At 38.3% G+C, this 16,318-nt stretch overlaps 1 protein-coding gene across 2 annotated transcripts in view; it reads right to left on the bottom strand.

Annotated features, from left to right (window-relative positions):
- The window catches only part of A2M (alpha-2-macroglobulin), a 50,068-nt gene that overhangs the window by 12,008 nt on the left and 21,742 nt on the right, over positions 1–16,318 (bottom strand). The window contains exons 16-28 of one of the 2 annotated variants that reach the window (XM_069585774.1): positions 15,380–15,547; positions 14,075–14,186; positions 13,290–13,422; positions 10,411–10,639; positions 9,487–9,613; positions 9,020–9,141; positions 7,844–7,895; positions 4,483–4,566; positions 4,017–4,193; positions 3,606–3,693; positions 2,282–2,438; positions 1,422–1,496; positions 813–993 (exon numbers count right to left, since the gene is read on the bottom strand). In XM_069585774.1, the coding sequence (XP_069441875.1) occupies positions 813–993; positions 1,422–1,496; positions 2,282–2,438; positions 3,606–3,693; positions 4,017–4,193; positions 4,483–4,566; positions 7,844–7,895; positions 9,020–9,141; positions 9,487–9,613; positions 10,411–10,639; positions 13,290–13,422; positions 14,075–14,186; positions 15,380–15,547 (1,705 nt within the window). The remainder of the gene's footprint in view (positions 1–812; positions 994–1,421; positions 1,497–2,281; positions 2,439–3,605; positions 3,694–4,016; positions 4,194–4,482; positions 4,567–7,843; positions 7,896–9,019; positions 9,142–9,486; positions 9,614–10,410; positions 10,640–13,289; positions 13,423–14,074; positions 14,187–15,379; positions 15,548–16,318) is intronic. The other variant, XM_069585775.1, reaches the window with a different exon arrangement.

Raw genomic sequence — 16,318 nt, 5'->3', positions numbered from 1 at the left:
TTCCAGCATTGGTAATATTCTGTTTCTTAATCTGAAAGGGAGTTATTAAAGGTATTTGCTAATCATTCTTTATGCATTTTTGTATATCTGAAATATTTCTCAGTGCATTACAAGAGTAAACAACTAATAGCACTGTCAAGGGAGAAAAGCAGGATATGTTTTATTGGATATCTTATTATTTGCATTTTATTTTGATTTCTTCTACCTGTCACATAGACCATTATATACATAGAAATATTGTGTGGATAATGAATAGACTTTTCCAACATCATCAGTTTTGTGAAATGAGCATAAAATATTAGAGTTTATTCATGGGATTGCTTCTTCCAGTCTTATGTTTAAAATGATATGATACACTGGGTGAGGGTGGAGCATATATTGAGAACTGATATATTAATCAATAGCTAATACTTGTATAGCACTTGCTCTGGGCCATATACTTTTTAAGCATTAGTCTTCAGAGGCCAAGCTTCTTACTATTACAGTATACTGCCTTTTAATCTTTGGATGTGTAAGTTGAGTAAGAAACTTCAAGTCTATAATGATATAGAGGGACTTCCTTGGTGGCCCAGTGGTTAAGACTGAGCCTTCCAATGCAAGTGGTATGGATTCAACTCTTGGTCAGGGACCTAGGATCCCACATACTGCATAGTGTGGTCAAAAATTAAAAAATAAACAAAATGTAAATATAATGATATAGTTAAAAGAAGAGAGGGAAAGGGATCCTGAGAGGTAGTCATGGGAGACCTTTGGTGTGGAATTCTTGATCCCGAGAATGTGTGATGGGAGAAAGTTCTTGGGTGTGCTCTCACCGTTCTTCACAGCTTCCTTATGCAGTGACGTGAGTACCTCTGTCCTCCTTTCCTGGTTACCTGCCAGGGCAAAGGCATAGGCCAACAGTGCCTTGGTGTAGACGTGGCTGTCTTGGGATCCTTCCTTGGCTGACTTCCAGGCTGAGTCCAGGCAAAACAGGGCATTGCGGACGACAGGATGCTGGCGAGGCAGAACAGGAAGGGGGTGAGCTGTGTGAATTGGGAGGTTGGGGCCCCCAGGTGAAAACAGACCACAGCACAGAGGTCAAGTTGTTCAGAAGCATTTGTCCCTCTAGCCTCGTTCTTAGGGAGGGAGAGAATAGTATTTTTTAATTTGTTAGTCTACATTCATAGTGCAAGAATATAATCCATATCTTTAGAATTCTAGATTCTATGTGTGTGTGGTGCTGGTGGTGAGGTTGCTAGGGAAGAAATAGATGAGGGCCATCACTGAGAAAGTGTAAATGTGTCTTAGTGGTTTGATCAAATTCTCTTATGATCTGGGAAGCACTGGCATTGCATAGTGGGAAAGGTGAGTAAGGTGACATTTCAGACAACATGTCAGCAGTTTCACTGCATCCAGAGCAATGCTTTAGCCAGGACACTTACTGTGACAGGGAGAGGCATCTCTAGAAGGGCGATGGTGATGTAGGCAGAGAGGGTCACTTCATCGTCCACCCCACCCTGTAAACATGAGACAGAGAGAGATTTATGAAGGACATTTATAGAGATACAGCTTACCTTAGGAAACAAGAAAAATCTCAAATAAACAATTTAATCTTATGCCTGAAGCAACTAGAGCAAGAAGAACAAACAAAACCCAAAGTGTGTAGAAGGAAAGAAATCATAAAGATCAGAGCAGAAATAAATAAAATAGAAACTAAAAATTAAAAAAAGGTCAGTGAAACTTAAAGCTGGTTCTTTGAAAATACAGATAAATTGATAAACCTTTCACTGGACTCGTCATGAAAAAAAAAGGGAGCGGCCCAAATCAATAAAATCAGAAGTGAAAAAAGAAGTTACAACAGACACTACAGACATACAGTGGAGTATAAGAGAGTGATCAGCAACTGTATGTCAATAAAACGGACAATCTAGAAGAAGTGGACAAATTCCTAGAAGGTGCCATCTCCCAAGAAATTGAACCAGGAAGGAATAGAAAGTTTGAACAGACCAATTACCAGTACTGAACTTGACTCAGTAATTTAAAAACTCCCAATAACTTCTGAGAATGCTCTTCATCAGTTCCTTGTATTCTGTTGTAAAGGGATTTGTCCTAACCCATATTCATCACCGTGGGGCAAAGTATCACAGTCACCCTAAGTTCCATCCCCTCTTTCTGGTGCTGCTATCCAGGTTTTATTTTCATCTGACACCTTCCTTAAGGAATCCTTAGGTTATCACTTCCTCTCCTTATTCTTGTGGCCAGTATAGTGGACAAAGGAAAAATAGCCCTGGGAATACTTCACCTTGATGGCATTGTTAAGCAGAGACCCAGAACTCCTGAAACAGCCATTGCTCTTCTGCTTTTGGGCCAGCCAGGTGAGAGCTTCAGTAATATGTGCTTCATCAATGAAGATATAGCCTCGAGCCTGGGCAAAACTCTTCAGTACAAAGGCCGTGAGCCTGTGGGGGAGAGGAAGTGATGATCGCATCTATGTTGGTACAGTGGTTTCATAACCACTTCACAGCAGCAGCCTGCATAGGACACGTCTCATACACTGATGTGAGTCATCTAACAGACATACTTGTGAACTTAGAGCTTCCATTGCCTTTACTTGATGAGTCTGCTGGATTTAGTATAGTTGACTCTTGAACAACATGGTTTGAAATGCATGAGTCTACTTACTCAATGGTTTTTTTTTTTTTTTTTTAACAAATATGTACTACAGTACTACATGATCCCCAGTTGGTTGAATCTGTGGATGGACAACTGGGTTACAGAGGGCCAACTGTAGAGTGACAGTGTAGAATTTTCTACTGCTGAAGGGCAGCACCCATAACCTGCATGTTTTTCAAGGGTCAGCTGTACTCCTAATGTTACTTTTTTTTTCTGTTTGATTAAGGCTTTAAATCTTTAGTGATTTTCTTTTGTAGATGGTAGCATTTTCTCCTATACAGCTGTTACATGTGGTACCTTCTGACACTGTTTTGCCTGAGGTATCTCTTTTTTGATTTTTTTTTTTGATGTGGGCCATTTTAAAGGTCTTTATTGAGTTTGTTACAATATTGCTTCTGTTTTATAAGGCTTGTGGGATCTTAGCTGCCCAACCAGAGATCGAACCTGCACTGCCTCTGTTAGAAGGCAGTCTTTGCCCCTGGACCACTGGGGATGTTCCTACCTTAGGGATTTAAAAATAATGTTTGATATCACTGGGACCATCTCATTTCTTTCCTCACTATTAGTTTATTAGTGGTCAAAGTGAATCTGATCTAAAAAAACATAATCTGAAGTTAACACAGTTTATTTGGAAGTTATGTGATATGGTCACTGGCTATCTCATTTAAAAAGTCATGGTTATGGAGGCTGTTTTTTTAAAAAAAATAGCTATTTCAGAAAGAATACCTTGGTGTATTATGAACAGGATGAATTCTGGGGACAAGTCTAACATATGTGTATTTGAATCTCAGGTTTTTTGCTTGTTGCCTTGCTAGTATTGTATATTTATCCAGTATAACTAACTATAGGCTTAATGATAATATCTGATAGGGTTACTGGGAATATAATTTTGATTATATATGTAAGAGAGCTGACACAAAAATAGAAGCTTGTAAAAGCTTTCTTTCCCTTACCAAGTATTGCCCTCACTGTTGCCATGATGTTCCCCAAAGGTGCTGTAAGAGCCATCGAAGTGCTTGTAGAGCAGCTGTCTCTGGTAACCTGGAGTGGAAGTTTCATAAGCAACATGATATATTGTACATTGCATGGCCAGACAAATCATCAAAATGCCCTGGCATCTTGTGCTATTCCCTAAATTTTGTTGCAATATGTTGGATGGTTCTGAGTCCTAAACATTTTATCGGAGGTTGGACACTGGATAGGTCTCATGAAATTAACCATCATAGTAGTCTTATTATTGTAAATATCCTGGAATGATACATTTACATATCATAGAACGGATAAGTAACTCAAGCCTACTGGAGAATCCAATCTGTTATTAAAATAACACTGCAAAGTTTTCATGCACTTATTCAGTTACTCACCAGTGTTGAGGTAGTGGATAGCCTTGGACTTGAGCTCTGCAGTTAGCTGCTGTGTCTCATTTAGATAATCCAGAACATAGATGTTAGGGGCAAAGAGGGCCATATTCTGTTCTCCACAACCATAGGGCATTTGGAGGAGATTTTGGGTGTTTCGCATGGCAGAGCCTAATATGTCTCCTAGGAAATGGGAGAGATGGGAAGTCATAAAATTTATAGATTATGATGTATCAGAATCATTAAGAAGAAATGTATAATTAGCTAAGGTAAAGAAAGGAGGATTTTTAGGAAGGGTGGGTCTTTTAAGTACAGAAGTATGATTAAAAGCAATAAATAAGTCCAAAGGAGAAGAGAACAAAGAAGTTAAAATTATAGCTGTTATTTTGAGAAAATATTTATGGAAAAAATAGTAGATATTGTCTAATATGGTTCACTAGTCTCCTATAGTCCCCTAGGGCTGGAGACTCACCCAAAACTGAGAAGGAGGCTCGGGCAGATTCTTCCACCACATTTGGTGGCAGCTTCAGAGGTAATGATTCAAACGCCTCGGCACCTAGAGAAAGAAACAAATCAACCATGATGAAAATGACTTCTACTGTATATCTTCCTAAAGAGCTCCAAGACCCAGAAGCCAGAACTATGCCTTGAACCTAAACTTCTTCTGAAAAGTTGTCCCTCTTTTAATATTCCAGTTTTTAAAATATCTTCCACATATATTAATGGGACTCTGAGATTTCTAGAATCTTTCCTTTCCTAGCCTCCTCGTGTGTGGAATTGTAGCAAAAGAAGGCTACACATTGACAAGAGCCTGTTATATCGTGATTCTCTGTAATTCCCCACAAGGGAAGCCCAAAATCTAGTTTTTTGGGGCTTCCCTGATAGCTCAGTTGGTAAAGAATCCGCCTACAATGCATGAGACCCTGGTTGGATTCCTGGGTCGGGAAGATCCGCTGGAGAAGGGATAAGATACCCACTCTGGTATTCTTGGGCTTCCCTTGTGGCTCAGCTGGTCAAGAATCTGCCTGCAATTCAGGAGACCTGGGTTCAATCCCTGGGTTGGGAAGATACCCTGGAGAAGGGAAAGGCTACCCACCCCAGTATTCTGGCCTGGACAATTCCATGGACTGTGTAGTCCATAAGGTTGCAAAGAGTTGAACACAACTCAAGTGTTTCATTAAGACCAGACTATGGTCAATATCTTGGTGGTGGTTTCAGCTGTCACTCAAAAGTTCCTGAATTCTACCTTAATGCTCAGTCTTTACTTCCATTAAATTTCACCAGATATGAACACAGTATTTTTATGGAAACCCTAGACATGGGGCAGGGGGTAAAGATGAACAGTATTTGACTCACTGAAAAAAATTAATAGTTGCTGATAAGCATACACTTGCTGGCCTTTTAATGTTGGTGAATAACATGAAGAAGAAAAGAAAAAATTGTAGTATTTATCATCATACTGAATTCCATCTTTATAGATTAATAATGAAAACTTTGTCAAAGGGCACAAAGTATCAGTTATACAAGATGAATAAATTCAAGAGGTCTATTGTAAAGCGTAGTGCCTAGAGTTAATAATACTGTATTGTGTACCTCTTGCTGCTGCTGCTGCTAAGTCACTTCAGTTATGTTCGACTCTGTGCAACCACAAAGATGGCAGCCCACCAGGCTCCCCAATCCCTGGGATTCTCCAGGCAAGAATACTGGAGTGGGTTGCCATTTCCTCCTCCAATGCATGAAAGTGAAATCCAAACATTTGCTAATAGGATATATCGTATATTACAAAAACATAATAATTAGAGAGTGAGAGGAAACTGTTGAAAGTGATGGATAAGTTTATGGTATAGATTGTGGTGACAGTTTCACAAGTGTATACTTCCTCCAAACTCATTAAGTAGGATACATCAATTATGTATGTACTATCAGTTATATTAATTACATAGTCATGTGGTTAAATTTAATCCTGTAGTTAAATATATAATTGTGTGCTAAATATACAGTTATATTAATTATATATTACTTGTATATCAAAAAATTCTCTTACATTCAAAAAACATTTTATAAGAAAACATGACATAAGCAAAGCAAAAAGACAAATTACCAAATGAAAGGAAATATTTACAAATTACTCAGTAGATAAAGAATCAATGTATACAGCTGAATCCAAAAAAATCCAAACTACTCCAACATATTGAAAATGGTCAAGGATATGAAAGCAATTCATAAGTGTGCAAAAATAAAGTCATCCTAATTTTCAGCTAGAGAAATTTAAATTAAAGCAACAATGCTTTTTTTTAATCCACATTTTTGGTCAAAATTTAAAAACTTTGATGGTAACAAATGCTGGTGATAATGCAGGAAAATATAAACTGGTGGAAATAGAAGCATATTTACGTAATAGACTTTGTTTAGTTCTATTAAGACTAAGAATACACATTACTGGCTCTTAATTAGGAATTTCATGTTTTGGTATCTACCTTAGATATACTTGCATATATACACCAGGAGGCATCTATCTATCTAGTCCAGCAAATAGTTAGAAAAACCAATTTGGGAAATGCTATAAAACCAAGCAGAACTGTGATAGTTTGAAATTAAAATGAATTATCTAAATCTATAATTTAACATGGAGAGATTTCTAAGATAAAAGTCCTTGAGTGAAAAAGAAAGCAAGTTATATGATTAAACTTATCCATTTATGTAAATCACACATACAGAAACAAATTTATCAATGTATTATTTAAAAATGTACATTGATAATCATTAAAGTATTGGAAAAGATTTCAAGGTGGTGACAATAGCCTTTAATATGAGGTTTTGATTTTTTTTTAAGGAGAAAGTATTTTTTGCATTATGTGGGTAATTAAAATTAATTTAAATAAAACTCTGATGATTAGCCCTAGACACATGAGAGAGAAATCAAAATGAAAAACTCAGAAATGGAGGAAAATCTATGATGGATTTGGTAGTAAGCAGTAAGTTCACTTAAATGTAGAAACAAGGCTAAATAATAAGGCAATTATGTTTTTAAGAATACATTTCATATATTAATATGTTAAGTCTTGACATGACAAAAAATATAATAAAAAGAAGTGAGTATGAAGAGAAAGGCAAGAAATGATGTTGATTAGACATTAATTTGAGATAAGAACACATTGCATTGATAAATTTCTTAGTGTACTAAGTTTCTATAAATGTTTTTATTTAGACTAGGAAATTCTCCACAAAGATAAAGCTATATCTTTTATTATAAGGTTCTTTAGTTCCTCCTTGGAATGACTGATAAGATGTTAGAATCGACACCAAACAAATATTGACAGGACAAATGGTACAGGCTATGGAAACCTTTTCTCAGGAAGTACCATAGCCTCATTCTCTAATGTAGTTAGCTATGCAAAACTCGGTGTTGCAGTGGCTTGAATTCAGCAATTCAGCTACTTGTATTGTATTGTATATTATAATTGTATTATATATATGCCTCCCATGTTGTATTACTAAATATCCAAGAAAATATCCTCTTTGGCAATATTCACTTTGAATCTACCCACTTTCTATTAAAACCTATAACCACATCATACACTAGTCAGAAGGTCATTTTGATAGTTGTACAGGTGCTTAAGAAATAAAGACTCAGAATTCATGGAATAAGGATAGTGCCCTGATCAAATTACTTGGCCTCTTTAAGAAGCAGTTTCCTCACTTACCAAATGGGTTGATGGTTCTTCGGGTCTTACCTCATAGGGAAAGTGTAGGAAGGGTATATATAAAATACTTTGAACTTCAAATATTATACTCTAGTCAATGTCATTTTAATTATGATGGCCGAGTCTTACCTGATGGACAAAGCAGGAAGTTGAATATTTCTTCCTTCTCTAGTCCTTCAGGCTTTAGGTGGAAAGAAAAAAAGTTAGAAATGAGAGACTTTCAGGACATAGGGGAACTACAGGTTTCTTGATGAAGAAAAGTATTGGAACTGATTTTCAAACGTATTATATAAACAAATTGATTAAGTGTAAGCAAAAGCTTCTTGATGAAAGTGAAAGAGGAGAGTGAAAAAGTTGACTTAAAGCTCAACATTCAGAAAACAAAGATCATGGCATCTGGTCTCATCACTTCATGGTAAACAGATGGGGAAACAGTGGAAGTAGTGTCGGACTTTATTTTGGGGGGCTCCAAAATCACTGCAGATGGTGATTGCAGCCATGATATTAAAAGACGCTTGCTCCTTGGAAGGAAAGTTATGACCAACCTAGATAGCATATTCAAAAGCAGAGACATTACTTTACCAACAAAGGTCTGTCTAGTTAAGGCTATGGTTTTTCCAGTGGTCATGTATGGATGTAAAAGTTGGACTGTGAAGAAGACTGAGCACTGAAGAATTGATGCTTTTGAACTGTGGTGTTGGAGAAGACTCTTGAGAGTCCCTTGGACTGCAAGGAGATCCAACCAGTCCATTCTAAAGGAGATCAGTCCTGGGTGTTCTTTGGAAGGACTGATGCTAAAGCTGAAACTCCAATACTTTGGCCACCTCATGCAAAAGGTTGATTTATTGGAAAAGACTCTGATGCTGGGAAGGATTGGGGGCAGGAGGAGAAGGGGGCGACAGAGGATGAGATGGCTGGATGGTGTCCCTGACTCGATGGGCATGAGTTTGGGTGGACTCTGGGAGTTGGTGATGGACAGGGAGGCCTGGCGTGCTGCAATTCATGGCGTCTCAAAGAGTTGGACACGACTGAGCGACTGAACTGAACTGAACTGAAGCAATATATGAAGGAGACAAATTGATAGATGGGAAATGGAGGGGAATTATAAAGTTAAATCAAGAGAGGTAGAGATGAGAGAGAGAGACAGAGAGAGAGAATCATATTGTGAAATATCACATGATCATATATTATTTAGTTCTTCTTACCCAAAAGCAGGAACTCCAACTGGATTAACCACTGTTTTTCTTAACTCGTTGTGACCCATCAAAAAGAAAAAAAAAAAAACAAAACAGCAGGCTTACTTACCTCAACCAACAGGGACTTGATGATTGTGTCTTTCCTTCCATGCTCAGGGACCATAGGCACCTCACTCCCACACAGCTCTTGAGACTTCCCTGCTTCTGCTCTCACTGTGAAATTCACATTCCCTAGAAAATGGGGACCAGTAGAGATGAACGCCATCTCTGTCTTCTTCAGTGACTCCAAACCCCAAGGTTTATACATGTTTAATGCTCTGTGACTTTTTATTTTGGTTTATAAAAATATAGGAGCAGAAATGGAAGTAGCATAGACTAGAGGCTAATGATACTGAGAATCCAAGGTAGAGATGGAGGTGAGGGAAAGAGGGTATCCTTCTAGACATCCTAGAATGAAAGAGAGAAAAATATTCTACCATCTGGTGGAGGGGGGCACATTCTTTGCCTGGATATAAGGATCCCATAGATATATACAATCTTTAGGTACAGAATTGCCTATAAAAGGCTGTCTCTCACCTAAGGACTTTGGGGTTACCGCCCAGGACACGGTCTGCCGGCCATTTTCACAGATGCAGGGAGTCTCTTGTTCCTTCTTTTCTGGAACAGCTAGGAATGCAGGAGAGGCTTCTAGGTGCACACTGACCTGAAACCATGGGTGAGACAAAGAGACAAATGGACCAGAGGAAAAGGGCACCAGAGAGGGAATGGCTTAAAATAAAGCACATTGGGGGATTAAGTAGATTTCAGGTTGCCTAACACTGAAGATAATATAAATGAAGACTGAGCATCTTATGGGTGGATCTGACATCTAAATTTTAGTATTTGGGAGTAATCTGCTCTTTCAAGTGGTAGGAGCAGAGTTGAAGAAAAGTCATGATAGTAGGTTTGTTGCCTGTGGAAGCTCTATTCCTTTGGCTTAGGATTTTTTTTTAAATTTATTTTTAATTGGAGGATAATTGCTTTACAGTGTTGAGTTAGTTTCTGCCATACAACAATGTGAATGAGCCTTAACGGTACACATATCCCCTTCCTCCTGAACCTCCTTCCCACTCTCTTGGCTTAGGATCTCAACTGCACCTTCAGGTCTCCCAGCAGAGTATATAAGATTTACAAACAGTTATGGTGAGATGTAAAAATTAAGTTTAATATAATTAATCATATATGAAAAGTTAAATATTAATATATACGAATGCATAGGTTGAAATCTTGGAGAACAGAAGACATGAGGATTATGATAAGGTCAGAACCTTGTTTCACATTGTCATTTGGTATTTGGAGATATCAGAAACTGCGGTCATATAATACCTGAATATTTCTGACAGTATTCTCTCCTGGTGAGCCCATCTTATAAATAGGAAGTTTGTCAGTACTTCCAGGAATGCAGTTCTTAATTTATTGGATGCTTACCCTGTGTTCAATTTAAGATAGAGAGGTCATTACCCGGATGCATTTGGGAAGGTAGTTTAACACTGTGGCCTTGAGTGTGAAGGCCTCTCCACGGATCACAGAGTAGGGCATCGTAAGCTCCACAAAGAAGGGCTGGAAGACTCGGAGAGAGGCGGTCGGAGAGAGACCAAGTCCAGTGTCTCTGGACAGGCAGAGGGCCCCTGCCTTCCACTCAGTGATGGTGTCAGGGACTGTTACTTCTACTTCATGCACACCTGAAGAGCTGGGGAGGATGGTCATGTGAAAAACAAAAAGCAGGCAGTTAAAATACAGGCCTTGTTGTTGTGTTTAGTTGCTAAGTTGTGTCCAACTCTTTGAGACTCTATGGACTATAGCCCACCAGGCTCCTTTGTCCATGGGATTCTCCAGGCAAAAACACTGCCGTGGGTTGCCATTCCCTTCCTCAGGGGATCTTCCTGACTCAGGGACTGAACCCGTGTCTCCTACGTTGGCAGGCAGATTCTTTACACTGAGCCACCAGGGAAGCCCCAATACAGGCATACCTTGTTTTATTGCGCTTTACTTTACTGTGCTTTACAGTTCTGTGTTTTTAAACAAATTGTGGCTATCCTGTGTCAAACAAGTCTATTGGTATCATTTTTCTACCAGCATTTGCTCACTTCAGGTCTCTGAAGTAATTCTTTCAATATTTCAAACTTTTACTTTATTATTTTATTTGTTGTGATAATATGTGATCATTAATTTTTGGTGTCACTATTTTGCTTGTTTTGGGGTACCGTGAACTGCACCCATATAAGACAGCAAACTTAACAGATAAGTGCTGTGTGTGTCTGACTGCTCCACTGACTAGACATTCCCCCAACTCTCTTCCTCTTCTCAGGCTTCCCTATTCCCTGAGACATAACAATACTGAAATTAGGCCAATTAATAATCCTAGGATGGCTTGTAAGTGTTCAGTGAAAGGAAGGATTGCACACCTCTCACTTTAATAAACCAAAAGCTAGAAATAGGGTTTCCCTGGTGTTCCAGTGGTTAAGAATTCACCTGCCAATGTAGGGGACATGAGTTTGATCCTGGTCTGGGAAGATCCCACATGCCTCAGGGCAACTAAGCCAGTGTGCAACTACTTGAGCCTATGTTCTAGAGCCCAAGTTCCACAAGAGTAGTCACTGCAATAAGAAGCCCACACACCACAACAAAGAGTAGCCTCCACTCACTGCAACTAGAGAAAACCTGCATGCAGCAACAAAGACCCAGTACAGCCAAAAATAAATAAACGCAATTTTTTAAAAAGCTAGAAATGATTAAGCTTTCTAGGGAATTCAAGTTGGAAGCTAGGCCTCTTGCACCAGTTAGCCAAGTTATGAATGCTCGGGAAAGTTCTTAAAGGAATTTAACAGTACTACTTGGGTAAACACTTAGATGATAAGATAGAAAATCAGCCTTACTGCTTGACATAGAGAACATTTGAGTGATTTAGACAGAAGACCAAACCAGCCACAACATTTCCTGAAACCAAATCCTGATCCAGAGCAAGGCCCCAACTGTCCTTGGTTCAACTCTCTTCAATTCTTTGTGGGGTGAGAGAGGTAAGGGAGCTGAAGAAGAGTTTGAAGCTGGCAGAGAATGGTTCATGAGGCTTAAGGGAAGAAGTCAACTCCGTAACATAAAAGCTCAAGGTGATGTAGCAAGTGCTGATATAGAAGCTGCTGTAAGTTACCCAGAAGATAATTAGTGAAGGTGACAACACTAAATGACAGATTTTTAAATGTAGATGAGACAGCCTTATATTGTAAGAACATGCCAACTCGGACTTTCATAGTTGGAGAGGAAAAGTCAGTGTCTGACTTTAAATCTTCAAAGGACGGGCAGACTCCCTAGTTAGGGGCTAATGCAGCTGGTGACTTGAAGTTGAAACCAGTGCTCATTTATCATTCTGGAAATCTTGGGGCCCTTCAGAATTATGCTAAATCTACTCTGCCTGTGCTCTATAAATGGAACAATAGAGCCTGCATGATAGAACATCTGTTTACAACATGGTTTACTGAATATTTTAAGCCCACTGTTGATACCCACTGCTTAGAAAGAAAAGATACCTTTCAAAATACTACTGCTCATTGACAATGTACCTGGTCTCCCAAGAGCTCTGATGGAGATGCTCAATGAGATTAATGTTGTCATCATGCCGGCTAACACAATAATCACTGAAGTCCATGGATCAAGAAGTAGTTTTGACTTCCAAGTCTCATTCTTTAAGGAATATATGTTGTAAGGCTTTAGCTGCCATAAATGGTTGAGTCCTCTAAGGATCTGGGCAAAGTCAATTGAAAACCTCTTGGAAAGGATTTACCATTCTAGGTACCATTGAGAACATTCATGATTCATAAGAAAAGGTCAGACTGTTAACACTAACAAGAGAGTGAAAAAAAGTGGATTCCAACTCTCATGGATGACTTTGAGGGGTTAAGACTTCAGTGGAGGAAGTAACTGCAGATGTGGTGTAAATAGCAAGAGAACCAGAATTAGAAGTGCAGCCTGAAGATATGACCAAATTGCTGCAATCTCATGTTAAAACTTGAATGGATAAGGAGTTGCTTTTTATGGATGAGCAAAGAAAGTGGTTTCCTGAGATGGAGACTACTCCTGTGGAAGATACTGTAAACTGTTGAAATGACAACAAAAGAGTTAGAATATTACATAAACTTAGTTGCCAAAGCCATGGCAGAGTTTGAGAAGATTGACTCCAATTTTGAAAGACATTCTACAGTGGGTAAATGCTATCAGACAACATTGCATGCTACAGAGAAATTGCCTGTGCACAGCAAGGAAGACCCAGCAGAGTCAATAATAGATAATAAAATAAATGAAAAGTGAAAATAAAATAAATAAGTAATTTAAAAGAAGTGGCTTACCTTACAACCACCAAATCCCAGATCCATGTCTCAGGGAAGTACTTTCGCACAGTCTCTGCGGGAGGCTCTGAAGTATCGTCAAAATGTATAAAACCACCATTTCTTCTCATTTCAGCTAAGGCTGTGGAGGAAACTGTAACAATAACTATAAAGATAAAGCTTATGAGAGATTGTAATAAGTGCAACAAAAGAAACAGGGTGATGAAAAAGATAGGAACTGGGAAAGGACACTTGGGTTAAGGGAAAGCTTCTTGGAGGAGGTGATATTTTTAGGTGAATTCTAAAGTATTATAGTAAGCTATATGTGAGCTGGGGGAAGCGAGCCCCAGTCAGAGAACAGTGAGATGCAGAAGCAGAAAGAGTCTTGGATAGTTTATGAGAGGAGACCTTGAGGCAGAAAGGAGGCTCTGCAGCTACTCCATGTTGTTCTAAGTGGAAAGGGTTATGACTTGAGATCTGGATTCGGTCTGCACGAGCAAAGAAAAACCATACTCAGACATTATGACAGGGGCTTTGAGAAATAGTTTATAGGAGTGAGAGGATCAAGAATTTAAAAAGCTCTTCATTCCCCAATTTTTATCCATCCTATATATAATAGTTTGCATCTACTAACTCTAAACTCCCAGTTCACCCCTCTCCAACCCTTCCTTCCCTCTTGGCAACCCAAGTCTGCTCTCCATGTCTTGAATCACAAGTTCTTTTTGGTTAATTTCATCACATTTTATCTTTTTTTAAAGAATTATTTTATTTGGTTCAATATATTAGGCAATTATTTAAGTTTTTACCTGGAGAAGCTAATAGTGGCTGTCTTTGAGACTGAATTCTATATTGTTCAGGCTGTGGACATATCTTGGGTTTACGAATCTTTGAGTTGGTAAATGCCTTCAAGCCCATATCCTGTAAAGGAAATCATAACCGAATCAGTACATCAATATTTTATACCCATTCTTCTTTTCTTTTTTTTTTTTTATTTTATTTTTTTTTTTTAATTTTAAAATCTTTAATTCTTACATGCGTTCCCAAACATGACCCCCCCTCCCACCTCCCTCCCCACAACATCTCTCTGGGTCATCCCCATGTACCAGCCCCAAGCATGCTGCACCCTACGTCAGACATGGACTGGCGATTCAATTCTTACATGATAGTATACATGTTAGAATTCCCATTCTCCCAAATCATCCCACCCTCTCCCTCTCCCTCTGAGACCAAAAGTCCGTTATACCCATCTGTGTCTTTTTTCCTGACTTGCATACAGGGTCGTCATTGCCATCTTCCTAAATTCCATATATATGTGTTAGTATACTGTAATGGTGTTTTTCTTTCTGGCTTACTTCACTCTGTATAATTGGCTCCAGTTTCATCCATCTCATCAGAACTGATTCAAATGAATTCTTTTTAACGGCTGAGTAATACTCCATTGTGTATATGTACCACAGCTTTCTTATCCATTCATCTGCTGATGGACATCTAGGTTGTTTCCATGTCCTGGCTATTATAAACAGTGCTGCGATGAACATTGGGGTACATGTGTCTCTTTCAATTCTGGTTTCCTCGGTGTGTATGCCCAGAAGTGGGATTGCTGGGTCATAAGGGAGTTCTATTTGCAATTTTGGTGGGAATGCAAACTAGTACAGCCACTATGGAGAACAGTGTGGAGATTCCTTAAAAAATTGCAAATAGAACTCCCATTCTTCTTTTCATAGAATTGAACAAATAATCCATCTAGGTTAATATTAAACTTTTAATGTTCACAGGAGTAGAAAGGAAATTGATAAAGAGATAATTTTATTCTGACTTTAAACCTCTTTCAAAGGTAATTATGTTACATATATGATATTTATAAATATCATAAGGCAATGAATTTCAGTAAAAAGCCAAAACAAAATTCGCTTAATAGTCCCAGAAGTTCCAGTCCTAGTTATGTTGCTCTTGCAGATCTGCTACTATTAGTAGATGTTGGAGAAGTTACTTGACCTCTCTATGTTCCATTGCCCTCAACAATGGTATGGAAGCATTAAAATAAATATTCTTTCTATGGATAATATCTTGTGAACCTTAAGAAGTGACCATCAGCAGTATAAGGGACTTACCTGTAGGAAGCTATACATATCTTTTTCATTTGTATTTGATACTGGAAAATACATGATTCCATTGATATAGACATTGTCATGACTGATGCAGTCTTCATTGTCTTCCTCCTGTTGATTTACACTTGAGGGGAAACTGCTGAGGTCCTTGACTGGTAGCAGGTTATAAACCTGTACAAATGCAACGGAAAAAAGGACAAAATTAAGGACTTCTGTGGAGGTCCAGTGGTTAAGAGTCCACGCTTCCAAGGCAGGGGGCTCAAGTTTGATCCCTGGTTGGGGAGCTAAGATCCCACATGCTGCACAGTGTAGGGGGGGACCATGCCCCCACAAAAGGATTAAACAGTTTTTAAAAAAAGGCCAAAATTATTTGTGGCTTATTTTTCTTAAGTTCAAGGAGAAATGAAAAGACTAATCAATGCCAGACTTTCTTTGAGTGGCTCTGTTACTTAGATAATTTATAGAGAAGGTGATTTTGAAGATGTTTAACAGTGTTAGGGGGGAAAAAAACCCCAAACATTCCTATCTAAGTACCCAAAGATCATAATCCTTTGTTACATAATTCAGAGACAAACCCTAGACTCTATGTTGGAATGAAATAAAATTTAATTAAGATAAATTGAAGTTTGCTTTACTTGAGAGATTGTGTAACACTTTGGGATGAGAGAATTAAGTAATGGTTTTTTCTCTACCTGGTGATTAGCAACAGACTCAGTGTATAACAAAGTAAATGGACACATGTTCTAAACAGGCACATGGATAAGCCTGTATCCTCTATATAGGTCAGGATAGTATTTTCTTACTATTAATGATGAGAACAAAATGCTCCATATCTTTATAAAAAACATAAACTTTGATTGTAGAATACTGAAAATGATACTTGCAAATTCACTTCAACAGAAGAATAAAACAAACATAAAAATCTTGACAAAATTGTTTGAC

This window comes from Ovis canadensis, chromosome 3, assembly GCF_042477335.2.
Source record: "Ovis canadensis isolate MfBH-ARS-UI-01 breed Bighorn chromosome 3, ARS-UI_OviCan_v2, whole genome shotgun sequence".
NCBI classification, from domain to species: domain Eukaryota; kingdom Metazoa; phylum Chordata; class Mammalia; order Artiodactyla; family Bovidae; genus Ovis; species Ovis canadensis.
The sequence above is the reverse complement of the archived record's forward strand: the minus strand, read 5'-3'. Positions and strand labels throughout refer to the sequence as shown.